Source organism: Manduca sexta, chromosome 13 (assembly GCF_014839805.1).
Source record: "Manduca sexta isolate Smith_Timp_Sample1 chromosome 13, JHU_Msex_v1.0, whole genome shotgun sequence".
Taxonomy (NCBI): Eukaryota; Metazoa; Arthropoda; class Insecta; order Lepidoptera; family Sphingidae; genus Manduca; species Manduca sexta.
This window is the reverse complement of record NC_051127.1, coordinates 7,101,368-7,122,607: the sequence shown is the minus strand read 5'-3', so window position 1 is coordinate 7,122,607 and position 21,240 is coordinate 7,101,368. Positions and strand designations below refer to the sequence as shown.

The following is a 21,240-nucleotide window of genomic DNA, read 5'->3' as shown; positions in this document are numbered from 1 at the left end:
GAAAATTCTGTTAATTTGAATCGATATAACACTTGACAACATTTTTGCGTTTAGTTGTTGCATTTAAAATACAGATTAAAAATAATACATTTATTTTAACAATAAAAACAATTCTACAAAATCTCGTCATATTCACTCATAATTTCATCTTGAAGGACACAAACCAAAGAGATCACAGAGTCAATGTTATTTTTAGTATTCATCACGTTGCACATAATTTCATGCCGATTTCACTACACTTGTAGCTAATTTCGCGCAGTAAGTAAGGTGTCCGCTCGTGGGGTGGCGAGTTGAGCCATTCATTTGTATTTATAGCGACGGTTGCGTATCCTTGCTTCTCTAGCGTGTCCAGAATCAGGCGGAATGTACCCCGGAGACGATTGCTGTTCATTGAGAAGCATCCTGCTTTAAAGTTCATGATGCAAACACTGAAAAGAAACAATTAATCTGGATGTTGAAATAATATCTGGCCGAATAAATGGATGTACATTTTACGTAGAAAAGTTTTGTATGGATATCCATTGTTCACTTACACAATTCCTCCATTAGGTAAATTGAGCTGTTCTATAGGCACCTTTCCTTTTCCACTTAATCTTGGAAGTTTTTGTGGATAACCATTTTTTAGACATACTAAGGCATCTGAAAATAGTAATAGAGTGTGAAATAAAAGAATCTGAAATGACCAGGAATGAAATAATAAAAATTACCATACCTGCAACAATACCACTTTGCAGCATAACATTTTTGACCACATACTCTGGACTGCCCAGCCCTTGAGCGAGACTTCGTTCTAACTCTTCGCTCAATAGCGAAGTCGGATACAAACTTTTGGCCTTATCTAAAATTTCTTGAGGCATCTTAAACTCTTTGGTATGGAGCGTCTTGACGGCCTCATTCAGTGTCAGGAGCTGAAGATAATCGAGTGTATTCTGCTCTCTAGACAAGTACTCATCCAAGAATTCTTGGGAGAGTACCCTGCTGATCAGTCTGTCCTCATAGTGGCCCAATGAGGCTAATTCGAGACACATTTTGGCCCAAGGTAATGTAAAACTCTTGGCATCCAGGATTGGATTGAGAGACAACTGCCTGCGCAATTCATTCCACTGGTCAGGGGTCTGGACGAGTAGTTGCTGTTTGAGAGGCAGTTGATGAAGCCAAATAGAACATTTGTTCGCGCATTAGATAATGTTGTAGGGTTGGACACTGCTAGTTGACAGAGGTATTCCACAAGGCCAAGGTGGGTGTGAGCCTGGGAAAAGACATTATGATTATAATAGTCCAAAACATTGTGATATCACATGATGAGATTTTATTTTTATAAATTGGTACTCTTATATACAAAATAACACCCTCAAATGGTAGTGAGTTCAAAATGATTGCCTGCCATTACAATAATATTATAATAATAAGCTAGAGAAAATCATGATGATTTTTAATTAATATAATTATCTTTGGTCCCATTTTTCTATACCGATTATAATCTATAAATTGGGCCCTATACCATTTTGCCATTATTTTTTAAGTATAAATTGTATTTCATCTATTTTGACAAAATATACTCACAATTCGAGACAATACTCTTGCAACAAGAAGCACTTTGTCAAACTCCAAATTATTCTTCACTACATAGTCAGCTATGCCATCCATCAATTGCTCATTATAATACTCTGGATGTTTCTCTAATATCCTTCCCTTGAGTTTCGCAGCCGTCCTCAGTATATCATCATAAGGTAATTCATGTAATTTTTGCGTCATAATAACGAGGCAGTTGTTAAGAAGTTTGGCTCTTGTGGGGAACACTTCTGCAGTACAATTAACTTGACATAACGCCCAGGTGATATATTTAGCAATTTGAGCATCAATGGCCTGGTTGTGGAGAAGGATACCGGTAACAACGTTATTTATGCAGCGATCAGGCAAGTCGTGAGAGCAGCAATACGCCAGCATATCTCTTAGCAGCGGTAGATCATCATTATCTATCTCCAGAGGTAAGTGGATTTGGAAAGCAAGAGGAAGTGCCAATTTCAATGCATCCACTAGATGATTCTTTTCCTCAAATCTATTTAGTATGAAGTCTAGAAACATAATCTGACGTATATTAATCGTGTTGATCTCGCATCTGATTATCTGTAGCATTGTTTGTATTATCAGGGAGTCCACAGGCACACCAAGGAAAGACAGGAATTTTGTCGCTTCAATTGCTTCGTTTACGTCTATAGATCGTGCGTGCTTTTTAAAATTCTGGCACAATACGCCGAATGCTGGATCCCTGATTAGATCATCTGTATTGTGCGTGACTCTGAAAACATAGCAAATATATCAGCCAAATGAGTTCATTATTATTTTATAAATTATATGCAGTAATGTTATCAAGTTGGAATGAGGAAAGATAGAAGTGACTTTTAGGAGAAATATCCTAATTTTACTAACTTGCCAGTCTTTTGCAACTGAAAAAGCATTCGTAATGCTTGCAGCAAGTGTTTGGGCGTCATCTGCTGTAAGTTTGCTTGGACTGCCTCCAGGACATCTGTTGCGCTGGGGGCTGTCTTCAACATTAGCATCACAGCATCTGGTGATTTCCCACGGGTTAACTCTGAAACTGCAATTACAATAAAATAAGCAAAGATACAAGAAGTATCAGTACAGCATATTATTATGTAATAATTTTTACATGATATTAATTGTCACACATCCACACTTACGCCTTTTATCACCAAATGGGTAGGCAGAGGTGCTAATAGTGCACATTTTCCATTGAGTGTAATTCCGCTCCATGATGTGGTAGGAGGTAAGCCTATCGCCATATTGAGCACAAATTCAGACTCTGGGCCGATACTGAGTAGAAAAACCCAATATTGCTTTGCTCTTCTGGGGAGCGTACCCAAGACCTCAGTATTGCTTTTGCACGGTAATACAACTGTGCCACTGAAGTAGTCTAACATTAAATATCAATTTGGCAGTTTAATAAAAATTAACACCAATGTCACAATTTTGTTGATTAGTGAAGGATAAACTTCTCCCATAAGTTACTACATCTGAATGTCACTTCACTCACTATTTAATGCAATAGAGTCAATTTTGGAAGTTCACATAAAAAATATAAAATAAATAATAAAAAAATCTATTAAGTTTCTCACTACTGGAGGACAGGCTCCTTGGTGTTGTTGTGGACTGACCGAGTGGACTAGCTCGGAGCACACTAAAAGCCACACACCTCAGGAATAGTGACATTGTTGCTGAAATTAAAAGTATGTCTTTATAATCTAAAGAAAATATATTGAAAAATATGAATGTAAAAATTACATTTACAAAATTTTATGCAGTAGTTGATTTAAATAACAGCTTTTGGGACCTAGTCCAATTCCAACTCTCAATACGGAAAACCCTGATAACTAAAAAAAGGGTAATGTATTGTATAATATTAACACAGTATCAAAAAGTGACTTGAAACTGTGTTATTAATGAATAATAGGTATTTCAGTAGAACAGCGCGGTAAATTATGTTCTTCACATATAAGCTTTGATATAACTATATTGTTATGGATTAGGATCCATGATCATGAAGGTTATGTTTTGTTGAATGGTACAAACACCATTTTCTGACAGAAACTATGTAAGGTATCACTTATATAATAATGAATGATACACAAACATATATGTACATTATGAAAACATGCCAAACAATTGAGATATCGTCACGACCTTCTATCAAAGAGGTGTTCAGTGTACTATCTTAGGAAAGATTAAAGGATGATAGATGATGAGGATGTTTATAATTTGAATCTATTAACTCTATAATATTATTTTGTAAATAGTTTCTTTACAGGAGTATGAAAAATGATAAATAATTCTGGATTTTACATACCTGACAATTGTCAAGTTTATCTACAATTATAGTACTAGTTATGTAAATAAGTTCACAGTTTTCTTGAATTACACTAGGCATACACATAGAAATTATAAAACCAACAGTTTTAAACAAATTATTGTATACAAAAAATATATTGTTCTACCATTCAAAATTTTTTTAGTCCACATGACACTTGACAGTTTGTTGTTTCTGAATTTCTGACATAAAATTTAAAACAAAAAGACAGCAAATTTTATTTCATAAAAATTATATCATTTTAAAAAATAATATATAATGTGTAAAAAGTTTTTCCAATTGGAACCATGGTGTTCAAACCTCAAAAAACATTTTAAAAAAGTTTTATCATTTTGAGCAATAATATAACGTTTTGATTATCGATTGACAGCGGTCAGCGAACCCAGCATCATTGATTTTGCAATTTGACATTTGGAATATTCGGCGATTTTCTACAAGAATTGTTATTCATTTGTAACAGAATATTGGCCTAGAGCGTGTTCCAGACGATCATACGCAAAAATGAACGAAGAAGTCGTGGTTAGCTCGAGAAGCGACAGAGAAATCCGGAAAAAAGTGATCCAAACCGGCGACTACAGTTTGGTCCCGTATGAAGAATCTCGTTGCAAGATCAGCATAAGCGACGTTAAATGCGTAGACAGCGCGGGATATTGCGAGATAGAACCCGAATGTCTGGTCTTTAGCAGGAATTTCAATGGGATTATAATTATCGGCGACAATGACTGTTTTTTAGACGAAGATATGGAGTTGGTCCTTCAACAGATGTGTTGCGGCGAGATCTGTGAGGCAACGTTTATATACAAAGACCTTGAGGATGCACTGGAGATGAAAATCACGTGCAAAATCCACCTGAAGGAGGTGACTGAGGAGCAGCTGATCAGCGATTGGAGTTGGCAGAGGCTGCTTGAATGTGGAATGCATCATAAGGTTAGTATTTTATAGGTTCATGAATGACAAATATTTTTACACTTCAGTTAATAATGTTGGTCATTCATAAAATTGATTTGTTTTCATTTATTTATTTTTTTTTATGAAAAAAGTTTCAAAACTTTATTAAACTTCTACTTGTGATAGGTCTATCTTATGTAAGGGGCCCTCTGGGTAGATACCTCTGTAATATCGATGTCTATTGGCAAGCAGCAGTGTATGTGCACTGTTGTGTTCCGATGTGAAAGAGCTTGTAGCCAGTGTTATTACTGGGAATTATGAGACTTAGATCTTTTATCTCATGGAGATGAGCACAATGGAGTGCTATAAAGTATTGTATGATTGAAAGATCTTTAGTATTGTTATTGTTTCTGGGCATTATTGCTACTATTAGGTAAGAATGCTTGATTCGTCATTTAATTGTGATAAATAAATCACTACAAACCTTCCATGTGCCAATAATGAAAAAAAATAGTAGCAATTGGAGTCATCAGTCAAGTGTCCATTACCATATCAACATATTATTGGTGAATAACTATTTTTGTAATTATTCATTTTACTTTTCCAGGAGCGAGGTGTGACACTAGCCAAGCAAGAGAAGATGGTGGAAGCATTTAACCGGTTCAGCAAAGCACTGAAGATGATAATCGCCATAGAGCCAATTGATCCTGAGCTCATTGATGAGGAGAAAGTCCAGGAACTAAGGGATACAAAGGTATAAATTACAAATTATTTTTTAACCATGTGCTTATTGTATTTAACCCACATTAGGGATAATATCTTAAAAATCTTTTTCTTAAGCAGTTATGGTGCTTTTTTGTCTCTTTCTCTCTCTAGTCGATCCCTCATATCTGAGGATTGTGGTCAGCATTAGGGTTGCATCTGGAGCGGATGATCTGCCTCCACAGGCTTCTGTCCAGCGTGTCTCTTACAGTTGTGTAGAATTTAGAGATTGTTGATTTATAGTTTAGCTTTTTTGTATAAGACCAAAAATTTCAATATATCCATTTAATACCAAACCTTTTGTGTCTAAAATAATTTAGCAAATACTATAGGTTTGTGTTATGTATCATTTCAAACAAAAAAACAGTAATCAATGTTTTATGTACGATAAAATATTTCAATATAAGAAATTTCTAGATTCATCATAAAAATGTCTGTATCCTTTGATTCCTTTTCTTAAAGTATGTATGTAAGTACAAAGCATTCTATTACTTTGTTACTGGGTATGTCATAAAAAATAAACAGCAGGTATTTACCACATAATATGTTATTGACTATACTAATATTGAATATATCTCTTTTTTTTTTCAGATAAAATTATACAACAACTTAGCTCATTGCCAGCTCTACTTCGGTTGCTTTGAAGGTGCCCTTGTCCTCTGCAACAAAGCCTTGGCACTTCAACCAGACAACATAAAGTCCTTATACCGTCGCTCCGTGGCATACTCGGGGCTGGATATGTACGAAGAAGCCTGGGAGGACATACAGCATGCCCTCCGACTGTTCCCTAACGATAAATCGGCCCAGCAGAAGGCAAAGGAATTGAAACCCAAGATTGAGAAGATCAATAAGAGTTACTCGGAGGTTATTAAGAAGATGTTTACCTGATGGTATGCATTTGTAAGAGCCTTGTTACATCGGCTCTTTTTGGCACCATTCGCTCAGATCAGAGGTTGAATTTTCGACTGTGGCTACTGCTTACACAAGGTTTAATTTGGTTTACGCTCATATTTTGAGATTCGCCATGTACTGAGTCATTGAATCATGTAATATGTAAATAAATGGCCAAGATATCTTATACTGCATAATGTTCGGCTCTGTTAATATAATTCATAATTCCATTATTTCGGGTAAGTACTTTATTAGATTGGAGCCTGCCATATTATAGTATAATATTGGAAGCTATTATGACATAAGTACTTAATATACATTTAAATAACTTATTATCAAGCTTGATAATCAATTTGTCAACAAGATACTAAAATCCCATTCCATATTACATTTTTTATTTAGTTGCCATCACGCGTTCATTTCTATGCCTCTCTTTGTGTGAATGTGGCCTTAACTAAATACATTTTTCAGAAACTCATTTCTGTGATAGTTTATATTTTATATTTAGGCTGGTTTGCACAACTTGCTATTTAGCAAACATATTTATTATTATGTATTAATTGTAAATGAAGTTATAATATGTACATTTTCATATAATATTCTTTTATTACAATGACAAATGTCAATCATACAATTTACTTTTTAGTGACCATAGAGTGGCCACAAACACAACATTTATGTTTTAGGTAAACCCATTTAGAACCTCGTGCTGTCTCTTTCATTCATTAGAAGTTGACAAAGACAGCAGTATGATCAAAATATAGTTAAAGCATGTTTCACAAGTTTGAAGCAAATTTTATTTGAAAGTAGTAATATTAAATAGCTAATATAGATAGTACTCATTTTATCACCATTTATTTGGAAGCACAGATTAGTTTGATCTTTTGTATTTGGTTGGGTTATATATTTATGTGACGGTTCACATTTTTATGAAAAAGGCTGTTTGAGTAAAGAATATTTAGTCAGTCATGCAAGCCAGCCTATGATTATATTTTGTAGTTTTATATTTTGTTAGTGTTGTTTTAATACAATTAGGTAAGGATGAAGTACTCAGAATAATAACTTAAACTATAGAAACTGTACTTTAGCTATTAAAGCCTTACATTGACACTGTTTCAACTTACGGCTTTGGTAAGATGTGGGGAGGACATGCATACTCATTGTTGCATTCAAAATTTACAAAGTTGTCACCAGTTTTCACGTAATTTTTTACTGACTGGGTAGATGCCATCGTTATGTCTTATTTTTATCGCCAGGCAACGTTGTGCAAGTTCTGTTGGGTTGACTTTGAAGGGCATTATTCTTTTTCGTTTTAAAGTTAACGTTCGCCGTACAAGACATTAGTTCCATATTTCACCACAACGTGGCGCGGTTTTTTGTTTACCTCGTCGATGTAAAGACGCATTAGTTTATCCAGGGAGGAAAAAAATATAAATTTAACTAATTTAATTCGAATTGTCATTTCATCTGCTGGCTCTTTCGAAATAAATTAAAAACATTAAATATTTTTTGTTTCTCTCACTCTCTTGCGTTGCCCGACATGAATAATGTTACTGTTTCACATTTTTTATTTAGTACGGCTTCTATAGCTTTAGTTATTATTCTGAACTAAAATGTTATTGAAACACTAGCGTCTGGTTGTAAGACTAAACTTTTTTAAATATGGCGGGAATATATAGGCAATAGATTACATTGATGTTACATAAATTATTGTGTTTACGCACCGCTAGATGGCGACACTGTATTTGATACAATTAACAATTATATTATAACCTTTAGGATACTTACTCAAATATAACAAAAAAGTCCACACAGATACTCGACGTCCACTGCCGTCGCTGCCACCATATCTTGTTTCAACCAGAATATATTATAATTAATAAATACTTCTATATAGTTGAATTAATGTTTTCAATCTCTCATATAAATATTGTAATAACAGGCATTACTTAAATAAGGTATATTTGTAGGAATAAATTATTAAAATATTTGACCCTAGGACATTTCTATATTCACAACATTTGTATCTCAGAGACTCAGTGTGGTTAGTACTGGCTTAAGCCCCGTGGATACGGTAAAATAGACAGTAGTCAACGTCAGTTAGCATACTATACCAGCTCTAAGTACCTACTTTACCAGTTTTAATGGAATTAAATAATTGATTTGAACCTGTAGTGTTATACACTATACATTGTAGCCATTGTAACTGGCCATAATAACTTAACATCTCATGTCTCAGGATGGCGAGCGCAGTGGAATACCAAACAATACTTTGTAATTCAAGGTGTTGGATGGTGTTTCTACTGTTTATGGGCGGTTGTATCGCTTAACATAAAGCGAACGGCGACCTCGTTTCGTCATTCAAAGAAATAAAAAAAAAGGAGATTGAATTCAGCACTCCACCAAATCTGTTTATATTGGCATTGTCCTCTACTATGAAGCCATTTACTTTGTCCGTGTACATTAAGTATGTATATTAAGGTAATATAAACGTAGCATCACGCTTTCCCCTTTTCGAAGATATGCAGAAGTGTAACTTACATTTCGCCATTTCAGGTCCATGTTATATGATAATGATTTCACAGAGGAATCTCTTTTTGTATTATATTCAGTTTCAAACATAGATAACTTCCCTATTGAAATTGGCATACAGAATATCATTCCATGGTAATTTCACAAAGATAAAGTAATGTGGCTGTGTTGCCAGTTTACACCGTCATAGAGAATAAGGCCTCGGGATTGAAGTAGGGCCGTAGCTAGACTTGAATTTAGGGCAGCTGTGATTAAAGCTAGGGCGGAAGTAAAAATGTTACTAGATCTGAGCTGGTCAATTGATTTTTGGCTTTCTTGACTCACGAACATAAATGAGTCAGGTTACTACTTACTTAATTATTAGGGTAATATACAGATTGTAACAAAATACCCTTAAATCTCGAAAGAGGGTTATTCCACTTATCATTACGAATAACTTACTATGGAACTAACTTCCAAATCGTGAAATAAAAAACCCGCTGCTCCATATATTCTGATTGGGTAGTTATGTATAATTTTGTTGATTATTAAGGTGTTAACACCTGTAAAACTCGAATTTATGCTAATTTAGAAAATTTGAAATTAAATATCTCGGGGTATTGTTCGCAACTGCATACAGGAAATAAATAGATTGACCTTTGGTCTTGCGATTGTCTGTTGCAATTTTTTAATTTAATACGATATTGTATATAAAATCATGCTTAGTATTAGTATTTTATGGTAGGGCATTGCCCCACAATGCCCCCCCCTTAGCTACGGCCCTGGATTGAAGCTAACATCTTTCGAACTAGGAACCTCACCACGACAGTCATGTCGCGTACGCAAAACTATTTAGAAAGTAGGCAGTTATAATATTTTGAAAAGTGAAGCATAGTTTGGATTTATACTACAGCCATTATTCTTGGATAAGTAGAATAATATAATTGTACATATTATTGTAAAATTACTATAAGAAAAACTTTATAAATAAACTATAATAAGTGTGTTGTATTTTTATTAGACTTTTTAGTATAGACATTTTTGTAGGCTTATGCAAAGCCCCAAGGGCATATATAACTAATATTATGTTTGAAGTACTTGTTCCTGACCCCTGAAATTAATATTTTAATACCGTTTGGGTTAAGGTTTTTTTTAATTTAAACTTTGTTGTGGCTTTTGTTCCGGGTATCGAACTCGGAACCACCAACATGTCAGATATGCTTCAGTTTATACCAACATGATTTTGCTAAATAGCCCAGGTGCTATGTAATGTAATAAGATATTTTTCAATCCCAACAACTTATGCTCAGTACTTATTTGATGTCACGGTAGAGGTCGCTGTACCCACATTTTTAACCTATTTACTATAAACTTAATTTCCAAAAAAATCTAGTTTAGAGTAATATCAACGCCCCCAGGCGCTTTTAGACAAAGATTTTTAAAGGCATAATGATCTGCCGAAGAGTTCTGTCTTACTGCGTCTTAATCACAATAATTGTTTCCGTAATTTATGTCGTGATTGTTTATTTACGGAAAAAATATTTGAAACAGTTTACAATACTATTGGGAGTAAAATGAAACAAGATGCATATATATAAAATTTATTTCACTTAACAATAGCACATTAAAAATATTATTACTAAAGCTTCATTTAAGTAGTAGCCTGGTATTTAATTTCTTATGTATTTTTATTGTAGATTGATGGCTATAGCCTGTCCAGGAAAATAAAAAACCTGCTTTGAACATTATATATTTTTTTCCATCCTTTTAAAGTTAACGTCGCTAGTACAATAAATTAATGGCTTATTTGACAACATAGGGAGGTTTTATATTTTCTTGGTCAGGCTATAGCAAGGTTATTTTCTATTTATGCTGTATTTTCTGTGAGCTAGGATGAACCGTGGTACACATTTGTCACCAAACAATGAAACTCGAGAGTCTCTTGTGGCAGCCATCTTTGCAAATAGAAAGATAAAGAGCAGTAGGAAAAATCTGTTTTACATGTAAAACAATAATAAATAGCATTATGTGTAAATTATTATAAATTGCGTTATTGTTGTGTTAATGGATTTTGATAATAGTTTGACAGTAAAAAATATTCTGTGCTGCGCTTTGCCATATTGTAAATATAAACAAGGTGAGTCGTAGATGGCGCTGATATTAAAATATTCATGTTGCACTACAGTATTCATTTACGACGTGCATAGCTTAGGAACCATTGTCTCCACCATCTTGGCTTGAACTTAAAAATCTGAAATACGTACCATGTTATATTAGTTTGTCAGCATGCGTGGTCCTCCTTGCCTATAACATAGATGTTTTAATAAAGATGTGAAGAAAATACTTACGTCTGTATTACTGTGCCGATCGTTAAAAGGTATAACTTTTCTCGCTCGATTTTCTTTGTAACTGCACTCACCATTATAGCCGTAACTGGTGCGGGGCGAAGGCACAGGGCGGACTGTGGAGTGGCGCATTAATGACCAAACCAGGATCAAGTTTTGGGTCATGCATGAACGCAGTTATAGAAGCTCGTATAATAGGTTAATTACAGCGCACCTTACCAGTAGTTTTCCATTGTTTTGTTCAGCCCATCGAAGAATGAAATGCATTATGCAATTGTCAGAATTATCTTGTTGGACACAAAGTATATACGGTAGATACTCTTGTCAGCAAGTTTGTGTAAATCTAATATACTTCATTAACGCAGATCTGTCTTTACTTAATGCAGTCTTCCACTCTTCGATGGATGGCAGAGTAGACAAGATTCGACGATGCAATAGTCTGAAAAAGAAGATAATATCACAGGTAAATATATGATTCCAAGTATTCATGATGGTTTCAGAACTGCACACCCACCTATCTGCAGACCTATGTGTATTTTTTTATAAAATGTACCCATTAGGACCGTAAATAACAAATGAATGATGGTTTATGTCAGCGATCGCCCAAGATAACAAAATCTATAGAAGGTAATTGAGTTACTTTGGTCATGAGAAAAAGACATCTATGGAATTACTTTGTACCTGCTTTCATGGAGATTGGAGATATCTCATGACAAAAATATATACTGCAATTAGTGCAACACAACATATTCTTTCTGACTTGACAAGTACCAAATGTTTCGGACTTCGTCATGATAGATGGCAGCATTAAAAAACGCGATGCTGTTATATAAGTAAATATAAAATTATACTTGTGGTACTATAAAAACTGCGTTGGTGGCGTAGAATTGTATGGGGTGTGGTTCGAAATTGTATCGCCCTGAGGGCTTATATCTTGTTATGGGATGGAAACCATGGTACAATAGTGGATGGTCTGGTTGATCTTCTGCTTACCTATTAGAGGATTAAGCCACGCGTGTCTGTTTACTACAAAAAGAAGAAAATGGAGTACCAGGAAGCGGAGTGAATAGCATAAATGAGTTATGGGGTAAAAGAATAAAACCAGATTACAATCAACATAAGTATTTAAATAAATACCCTACTACTGGGACGGGTGAAGCCTTAGTCCACCACGCTGGCCTAGTGCTGATTAGTAGACTTCATACACCCTCAAACTTCTCAGGTATGCACGTTTCGTCACGATGTTTCCCTTTACCGTTAAAGCAAACGGTAATTCACAAAGAATACACACATCATTTTAAAAAAGTCTGAGGAGTGTGCCCTTGGGATTTGAAGTTTTGTCTCGGCAGTTTCACACCGAACGACCATCACCAATATCTAGCCATATTTTGCTATGCAAATGGTGACATAAGCATCTTGTTAGTCTTAACTCAGCTTACTATTATTGTTTATCCTCGAAGGAGTAGGTGAGGCGCAACTTGTATTCCCACTCTCCGTTGTGTTATCCGTCCCATGATATGTCAGGGGCTAGCCGTATTGGGCAGAAATTCTAGATTCCGGGCAGATACTGAGTAGAAAAACCCAATATCACTTTGCCCGACTCAGGGATCCAATTTGAAACGTCAGCACTTTAGTCTGTTTTGTCTTATTAGTATTAAACTTATTAGTTTTACTTCTTACTAGTATTATAAATGAGAAAGTTTGTAAAAATGTTTAGATGTTTGTTAGAAGTAAACGCAAAAATCGCGGAATATATTGAAATGAAAATTGGCACATGGATACACCATACCATGATAGCATATCTTGGATTATCATATAGAATATTTTTTATTCCGATATTAATAGGAAATATTTGAAGTTTTTAATCCTTTTTGTTAATTGATAGCGTTGGTGTCCTACAGATGGCGTTATGGAGCGCTCCATGGATTTAATTGGGCTAGCATATTTTAAGTCGCTTTCTATCTTTTTATCCCGGTAAAGTAGAGTGGCACTTTAATACCAGGAAAGGACTATCACGCGAGCAACACCTAGTAGGTAGGTACATAGATTTAAACCATTAAGTCGCAACTAGGTACTACGGAAGTGCCATATATCTCGATATGTAACAGTCTATCGGTATATTAGCCATAACTCAATGTTGACTAAATCACGTAATATTTCACTATCAATTCTATAAGTAGATCCTCAAACCTACTTTTTTAATTATGCTCAACATTATCTCTAAATGACACGTATACAACTCTGCAAGATGGAATCATAACAATTAAATATATCAGCCGTGTATTATGTGGTGGATTAAGATCTGAACCTTCTCAGTAGTAGAGGAGACTTGTACACTACAGTGGAACAGTATAAAGATCACAAACATATTGAGTAGATAATTTTAACATAGCGTTATTAAATGAGACAACATATTCATCGTTACCTCTGCTAACATTGTGCCAAAAATCATCCATAAATAATAATTATTTTTTCCAAAAACCCCAGTTTTCTTTCTGACTTGTTGATTATTTTGTAGTTTAGTGGGAATATCGTTTGGGTGAAATTTATTTCTGACTGAAAGCGTGATGTTTCCGCTTTGAAAAATCCTCTTCGGGTACCTTCTAAATTCTAATAAGGGTCACGGGGCATTTAAAAAAAGTCCCTATTATTTTTTGTGATACTTACGCTTCTTTATGTTATTTTTATGGTAAGAATACCTAATGGTAAAGTGAGGTTTTCAAAAGGACAAGTCGATGGTTTAATTTATTAACGTAATGTCATAATGTCCCTGTATATCTAATGTACCGCAAGTATTTTCCCAATCTTCGCTCAATATGATATGGAACCATTCATCAGAGCTTTATTTCCTGCCACCGCCATAGTAGTTAATTAATGCTTTGTGATTGCCTCGGTGGCGTAGTTGTAATTGTCCACAGTACGAGTGCAACTACCGCTGAGGTCCCGGGTTCGAATCCCAGGCCAGGCCAAAATAATTATGACTGGGTTTTTCCATCTTAAAAAATTACCCAGTTGCAGCTCGGAGTCAGAAAGTTGGCGGTGTGATACCCCGTGCTTCGGAAAGTACGTAAAGCCATTGGTCCTGCTCCTGATCCCTCTCCGGTCATGTCGGATTGCCGTCTCACCGGACTATGAGAGTGAAGGAACAAAGTGAACCTGTGTATTGCGCACACACTTGTGCACTATAATACCTCCCGCATACTTGGCTGGTCTCCGTTGAGATTGGCCGCCGTGGTCGAAATTCAGTTAGGAAAATCAGAGCTTTGTTTTCAGATAATAACTGAGAATTAATACCTATTACATATCTATCACGGGCATAATGCGAGAACTTCAATATCAAATCGCTGATTTGCGTGATTAGGTGCCTTCTAGTTTAAGGTGTTATTAGGCGTTATTCTTCTAAGTAATATACTTTTATTACATCAAAAAATAGCTATTGTATAATTTGAAAATGAAACTGACTTTTCGAACGACCAACAGCTCAGTTTGCCCCGTGACTGGAGGCCGCAGTGTTCCAAACGTCGAGCGAAAATTAAAATACAAAAACACTGCGATAAAATCTGAAATAGTTTTATTTCAAAGAATACTTTATTTTAGAACAAACTTTTGTTCATATCTGTCAATAATATCAATTATAATAGATAAACTGAGAGTTCGAAGTTTATTTACATTGTATTATCTAGAATGGACTTGAATATATCAAATAAAGTTTGTTAATCAATAATAGTTTCATTAGTTTTGTGGCAGCATGCTTGCCGGGGAACTGTTAGTTCGATTTGAACTATTTCCAGTTCAAACAGTTAAAATTTGTCACGTTTTCGATTCAGTAAACATGCCTAAGTTTCCCATTTATAACTCCGACATATCGTCAGGTACAACGTTTATCATGGGATAGATGTGAGTTTGAAATGTAGGTGCTCTAATTACGTATTCGCCTTACCCTTTGGGGGATAAAGGTTTATGGTTTATTAACAGCTTACGTTAATACAATTTGTTAAAAACAGTTTTGTAACTATAATTTTCTGGACGTTTAAATATCTTTACAAGTTACTTTAAAACGCCATTCACTTGGTTTTGCTCACGGTTCCTGCGTGTTAAAGAGTTTTCGGAATATGAATCCCGGTATATATTTTCCCGGGATAAAGTAGCCTTTGTCAATCTCAGGGTCTCAAACTATCCTATACCTTGCATCGAAATCAGGTGAGTGGTTCAACAATGAAAACGTAACAAATAGTTAGACTTTTGCATATATAATATAAGCATGGATATATATGAATTATTAATTAAATATACCTATCTATTACCGTCACCTTGTCATGAACTGTGACCATGAAAGCTGCAAAGTTTTCAGAAACGTCACGAGAAAATTATATAAAATCAGCAAAATAGTTTTATTTCAGTGTCTAATCTTCGCGTAAACATAACAAATCAGAAATATACCTATTATTTACACTATAAATACGGGTACCATTTTCAAACCAATTTTTTTTATCATATTCTTATATGATCTTACACCATCTTCACCTATTTCAATCAATAAACAATATATACTGACCTTCCTACTTGCACCAGTTTTACACCGCTGTCATCATATACACGAACTGAGAAGAGATAGTCATACGAGACGTAATATGTAAGCAGTTGTCACTTAAATATACTTACTTATAATATTAATCAGTATTGTACTACGCATTTACCTTAAAATAAGGCTAAGGCTTAGAGCTAAGGCTTAGAGCTAATCTAAGGCTAAGAGTAGTAAAGACAACACTGATCAGGGCAGAAGGCCTTATTACATTATAGTTGGTTATAATCTGATTGCTAAATCAAGAATTGCGCTGTTCCGAAATTATACCTACGATCGGCCACGTTTGTGTTTTACAAGGTAACAAAGAGCTTATAGTTTTATTGGATATATACTTATGTAATTCAGAGCATTATGTGTTTTAGTATCGAAAAACTTGCTTATACTGTAAGTACTTCAGTTGCGAATTGAGCCCACGACACCGTAGAGTTTACGGGTTTAGATACTACGCAGTCATTAGGTCACACAAGATATTATAATCTAACTATAAAGTACTCAAAAAAACGATATGATAAAAAAGCGTTGTGTTATTTGTACTTAATTGTTTCTTTACATTTCATACTTGTATCTGCTATAAGGTAAATGATTATAATCAACTATGAAATACGTTAAATGTTATACCTTGAAAATGTTTATTTATGTAAAACAAATAAAAAGCGGCGATTATACAAAATAATTTGTAGAGAAACACAGTTACTGTTTATACCTATAATTTGCAGCTTCTAATTCAACTCTATTGAAGAGCTAATAATAAATAATCGGAGGCCTAATAACTGATTCGGAACTAATGTGCGACAACACTTTGCTTGCATCAGTATTGTATTTCACAACAACGGATGGTCGCGGCGCGGCAGACATAGATACATGGATACCAGGTGTAGGCGCGTTACCGGAGCGGCTCGGCGCGGCGCGGCGCGGCGCGGCGCGGCGCGGCGCGGCGCGGCGCGGCGGTGACAGGCCAGCCGACGGCGGCGGCGCCCCTCCGGCCTCCTCGCAGCGACTGCGCCCGCAGCGGCGCGCGGCCTGCGCGGGCTGGCCCACCGCGCGCGCCAATCACGAGCCGCGGCGCGGTGCGGAGTGGTGCGGCGCGGCGGCGGTCGGCCCGGCCCGGGGCGGGCAGGGGCGGGACCTCGCGCGCCGGGGCCCGGGGGCTCCGGCCGCCACTCTCGCCCCGAGAGCCACTAGAGGCTGAGCCGTCGAGTGGCGTCGAGTGTCGGCCGGTCGGATGTCCGCGGAGGGCGGCGGCTACTCGCCGTGTCCGGCGGAGGCGCTGCCGGAGCTGAGCGCCGCCGAGCTGGCGATGAGCCTGTCGCCGAAGTCGGCGCTGCTGCAGCAGAATCTGTCCCAGCTGCAGCTCCAGCACTCCACGCCATTCTCCGTCACGGATATACTGTCGCCGATAGAGGAGTACCGCAAGCTCGAGCTGGCCAACAACCCGCCGTCGCCGTACAGGTGCGTCGATCGATCCGAGGGGGGGAGGACCCACCCGCTGATTTTTCGAGTGGCGAAGGTCCCGACGAGAGTGCTTGAGCGTCGCTCGTAGTCGAAGGATATAGTTGGGTGACGTTTGTTTGTGCAGGTATGTTGTGGCGCGGTCAAGTGACGGTCACTTGCGGGCATGTGTAACACTTCTTGTACTCTAGCGGCTCTTGTACCCCCGCGTTACTGAATTACTGACGAGTTGTAGTAAATAATTCGCGACGGCGTGCTCTCAATCCGGCCTCCTTTGTAGTCTCATGGCGCGCTACACCAGTGCTTACATGAATACAATTAACTTAAAATATTCAGTGTCACACGGGACATTATGTGATAGTGAAGTGCGGTATACAAGTACATACATGCATAGTATGTGCTATATGTAGTGAATATACTTGTGTTGTGCGAGCCTAGCTCTATCAAATAGCCGAAATTTTTCAACGGAATAAAATAATAAACAATAATTTTTCATAAAAAGCAAATAAAACCAAATGGCAGGATTTATAAAATATTGCGGTGTTTTTTAAAAATTAATCTTATTACCTAAAGTTTTTGTGATTCCGGAATAAAATTTCTAAGTGTAAATAATAACTTATGCCAAATTAGCTTTCATAAAATAAATAATACTGTTGCTGTCTGCTTCCTTCATTTAAAGTAATAATAATATATAAATATATTAATATAGTAGGTATTACAATAAAATTAAATAATTTTAAAATTACCTAAACAAAAAAATAGGGCTAATTGTTGATTATAATTAGGTTTGTTGTTTAATAATAAAATAAATTGAAGTTTTTTTAATTTAAGTAACTCTTGTAAAACAATTTGATTAATAAAATAATATAACAAATTAGGCATTTTAGTATAACAAATTAGGCATAAGTTATTAACAATTAGCATTATTATTTGATATTGAAATATAAATTTTAATTTTATTATTCTTATTAAAATCTCAAATCATTGATAACTTAAAAATAACTTTCGCATAATTACAACTTTTACTCTAACATAAATGGCTATATATTATAATAGATTCACATTTATTTCGTCTTTTTTGTACATAATTTGTCTGAAACTGCCATAAATCCAAAATTTCTACTCTTTCTCGGAGCCTAGCCAAGAATACCAACTGTATCTGCAAACCACCGCTAACCAAGTAGAATGTTCGGTTACATTTTACTTTTAAAATATTTTACGTTAATAAACAGTGTCCGTACGTACCCAAATAAATAAATTAGATCGAATTTTAGTACGCATTACTTTTTAGGATGTTTTATCACATAACGTAAATATTTAACAACAAAATCATCTAGGGTTTTGAAAAACGTAACCGTAGTACTAAAAACAAAAGTAGTTACAAAGAAAAACTCATAATATACGACGCAATACTACATAACGTAAATATTTAATAACAAAATTATCTAAGGTTTTGAGAAACGTAGTCGTAGTACTAAAAACGAAAATAGATACAAAGAAAAACTCATAATATACGACGCAATACGATTAATTTTATATAAACAATCATTGTTCTACGAAAATAAAATAAAAATTATATTGAACTATATTTTGCTCGTGGTTGCACACGTGTGGAATAGGTTTCCGGATAAAATGGTGCCTATATTTTAATTTAGACCTCTAGGAATAGGTCGGTGAAAACTTCCTTCAGTTCCATTTTGTAGTTTCTGCGTGATGTGTGTACAAACATACAGACAGACAAAAAAAACGGTCCTTTTAGCTTATGTTGCTCTGATAATGGCCTCTCGTATTCGTTTTTCTTCATTAAATCATAATAATAAAAATGTAGAGCTAAATGCGCAATAAATAAAAACAATTTTGTAGAATTATCACATAATAATATCACTATTATTATATTAGTGTAGGACCTAAGTTTAGTTCCAATATATTTAATACAAACTAATTTATAGATATCCCCACGTATGTACTTCAATTCATGTTGCATTTTAACGCCCTGTACATCATATATGAAGTACCTTTCTATAGCCCACATCAGTAGTGAAGGGTGATATTCCCCGAAAGGGAATATGCATAAGCGCTGTTTGAAAATCGTTTTAATAATTATATTTTACATAGATTACGAAAGGGAGGCCGACAGGATCCGGTTATATGGACATTTTGCCACTGGTCTACATCTTAATGGAATGTTCCTAATTCTCTTCAGCTGTTTTTACGTGATTTACTAACAAATTAGCCGGCAGCAAAGACTCTTTTAATTTACATTGTAATTTACAGTATAATCTCTCATCTCAACCTAATGTAGTGACATCCTTACATATTTTAAAACAAAATCGTTCAGCCGCGTTTGTCTGTCTGGACGCAATAAATTCAAAAACTACCGAATGGATTTCGCTGAAATATAATATGGAGATGTTTGAGCCCCTGGGAAGGACATAGGACTTTTTATGCTAGAAAATATATAACAAGACTTTTATTTCAGATATTTTTACGCGGCCTACTAATATACTTGTATACCAAAAAAAAATAATAATTAAACGACCATAAGACTTTTTAGAATTTCAAATCGCAGACAAATATAATAAAAAACGTGAATTTGTGTATAATAATAAGCTAGAGCATTTTTTCATTTAAATCCTTTAATGTTTATAACATGCTAGCTTTTGCGTGCAGTTTCGCCCGCGTGAAAAAGATTTTAAGGGATAAAAACTATCACTGAGGTGTAATGTAGCTTTCTATTAGTGGAAAAAAATGGTTAGTAGTTTCTAAGTCATACAAACTAACTGTTTACCTTTATATAATAGTGTAAATTTTAATATATATAGCGTAGTTACAACTCACAGGGAATTGGAATGCTGTATAAACTGTCTTCGTTTTGAACACCGTCGGATGCCGTCATTACTGACTCTACCAAATATAACGTATTATTATGGTATTTAATAACATAATGCAGTATTTAAATCAATTCTAAATCGCTTGACTGTTACTTATTGATTTTCTTCGAATATAAGGTTTTTTACCGATTCCGTTTATATATTAATATATGGTATTATTATTGCAATGGTATTTATACGTTTATGGTTTATTGCAATAATATTTTAGGTAACTTTGTCATTAATTTTACTTATCATAAAAATAGACGCGAAATATTGAATAAATTCTGTTCACCGAAAATTTTGAGGAACTAGGAACACATAAAAACATATATTATCTTTTTCTGTCGGCCCGGCAAAGTGCCTTTAATACACCTGATGGTAAGTGAAGAGGAGCCCAAAACATGTCGACTGGTAAGTGACAATCATCCCCGGACGATCGTTACTGTTATGCCGGCCTGCTTAATTGTTTCTTCACGCTCTGCTTCTGATTCACGTACCCCGTATTCACTAGACCGAGAAACTAGAAATGGGCCTACAGCTCCAGTTATTTTCTTTTTCCTTTACTCCAAATATGCATGCAGTTTCGATATTGTGAAAAATGTTAGTGAGTTTATTTTGTATGTGGTTCACGTTCGAATATGAAATTTTAGAGATTTATTGACGTCAATACTTTGTGGCAATTTGTAGCGTAGGCCAGCAAACGAACAAATAGGTTTTATATAATCTTTATTTAATGTATAAGATTAGAAGCTTTTAAAACAAATAAGTTATTTGATGTTAATTGATCATATTCCACTGCCCATAATGCACATTCAAGATTAGAAGATTTAAGGATGCGTGGGCAGCTTTAAATGAAAGGAATGGGAATTAATTAGGAAGGGAAGGGTTGTTTAGAATTGCAGAAATAGATTGGCTCCAGTTTGTTGCTAATTGATGACATGCAAATTACCTGGTATTCTAAACCATATGGAGTTTCAATCACTAATGATTTTTCTTTTGCACTCCTTACTAAGGATATTAGATGTTGCATCTTTTGTAATAATTATACTT

At 35.3% G+C, this 21,240-nt stretch overlaps 2 protein-coding genes and 1 pseudogene across 3 annotated transcripts in view; 2 read left to right on the top strand and 1 right to left on the bottom strand.

Moving 5' to 3' along the window:
* Nucleotides 1-75: 75 nt before the first annotated feature.
* Nucleotides 76-3,195, bottom strand: LOC119188341 (annotated as a pseudogene).
* Nucleotides 3,196-4,265: 1,070 nt separating this feature from the next.
* On the top strand, nt 4,266-9,942 carry LOC115450283 (peptidyl-prolyl cis-trans isomerase FKBP4). The gene is made up of 3 exons (XM_030178284.2): nt 4,266-4,813; nt 5,382-5,528; nt 6,128-9,942. Exons 1-3 carry the CDS (start codon nt 4,388-4,390, stop codon nt 6,422-6,424), a joined length of 870 nt encoding a protein of 289 aa, XP_030034144.1. The 5' UTR covers nt 4,266-4,387; the 3' UTR covers nt 6,425-9,942.
* A 7,105-nt stretch (nt 9,943-17,047) lies between these two features.
* The window catches only part of LOC115450138 (homeobox protein Nkx-2.4), a 44,581-nt gene continuing 40,388 nt past the window's right edge, over nt 17,048-21,240 (top strand). Inside the window, exon 1 of one of the 2 annotated variants that reach the window (XM_030178121.2) lies at nt 17,048-17,317. In XM_030178121.2, coding sequence (XP_030033981.1) covers nt 17,091-17,317 — 227 coding nt within the window. In that variant the 5' untranslated portion in view covers nt 17,048-17,090. The remainder of the gene's footprint in view (nt 17,318-21,240) is intronic. The other variant, XM_030178128.2, reaches the window with a different exon arrangement.

Excerpts from the sequence above, each read along its gene's own strand:
- LOC115450283 (XM_030178284.2), top strand. The coding sequence starts at position 4,388 with ATGAACGAAGAAGTCGTGGTTAGCTCGAGAAGCGACAGAGAAATCCGG. Across the intron at positions 4,814-5,381 it reads AATGTGGAATGCATCATAAG|GAGCGAGGTGTGACACTAGC; the intron begins GTTAGTATTTTA and ends TTACTTTTCCAG. Across the intron at positions 5,529-6,127 it reads AGGAACTAAGGGATACAAAG|ATAAAATTATACAACAACTT; the intron begins GTATAAATTACA and ends TTTTTTTTTCAG.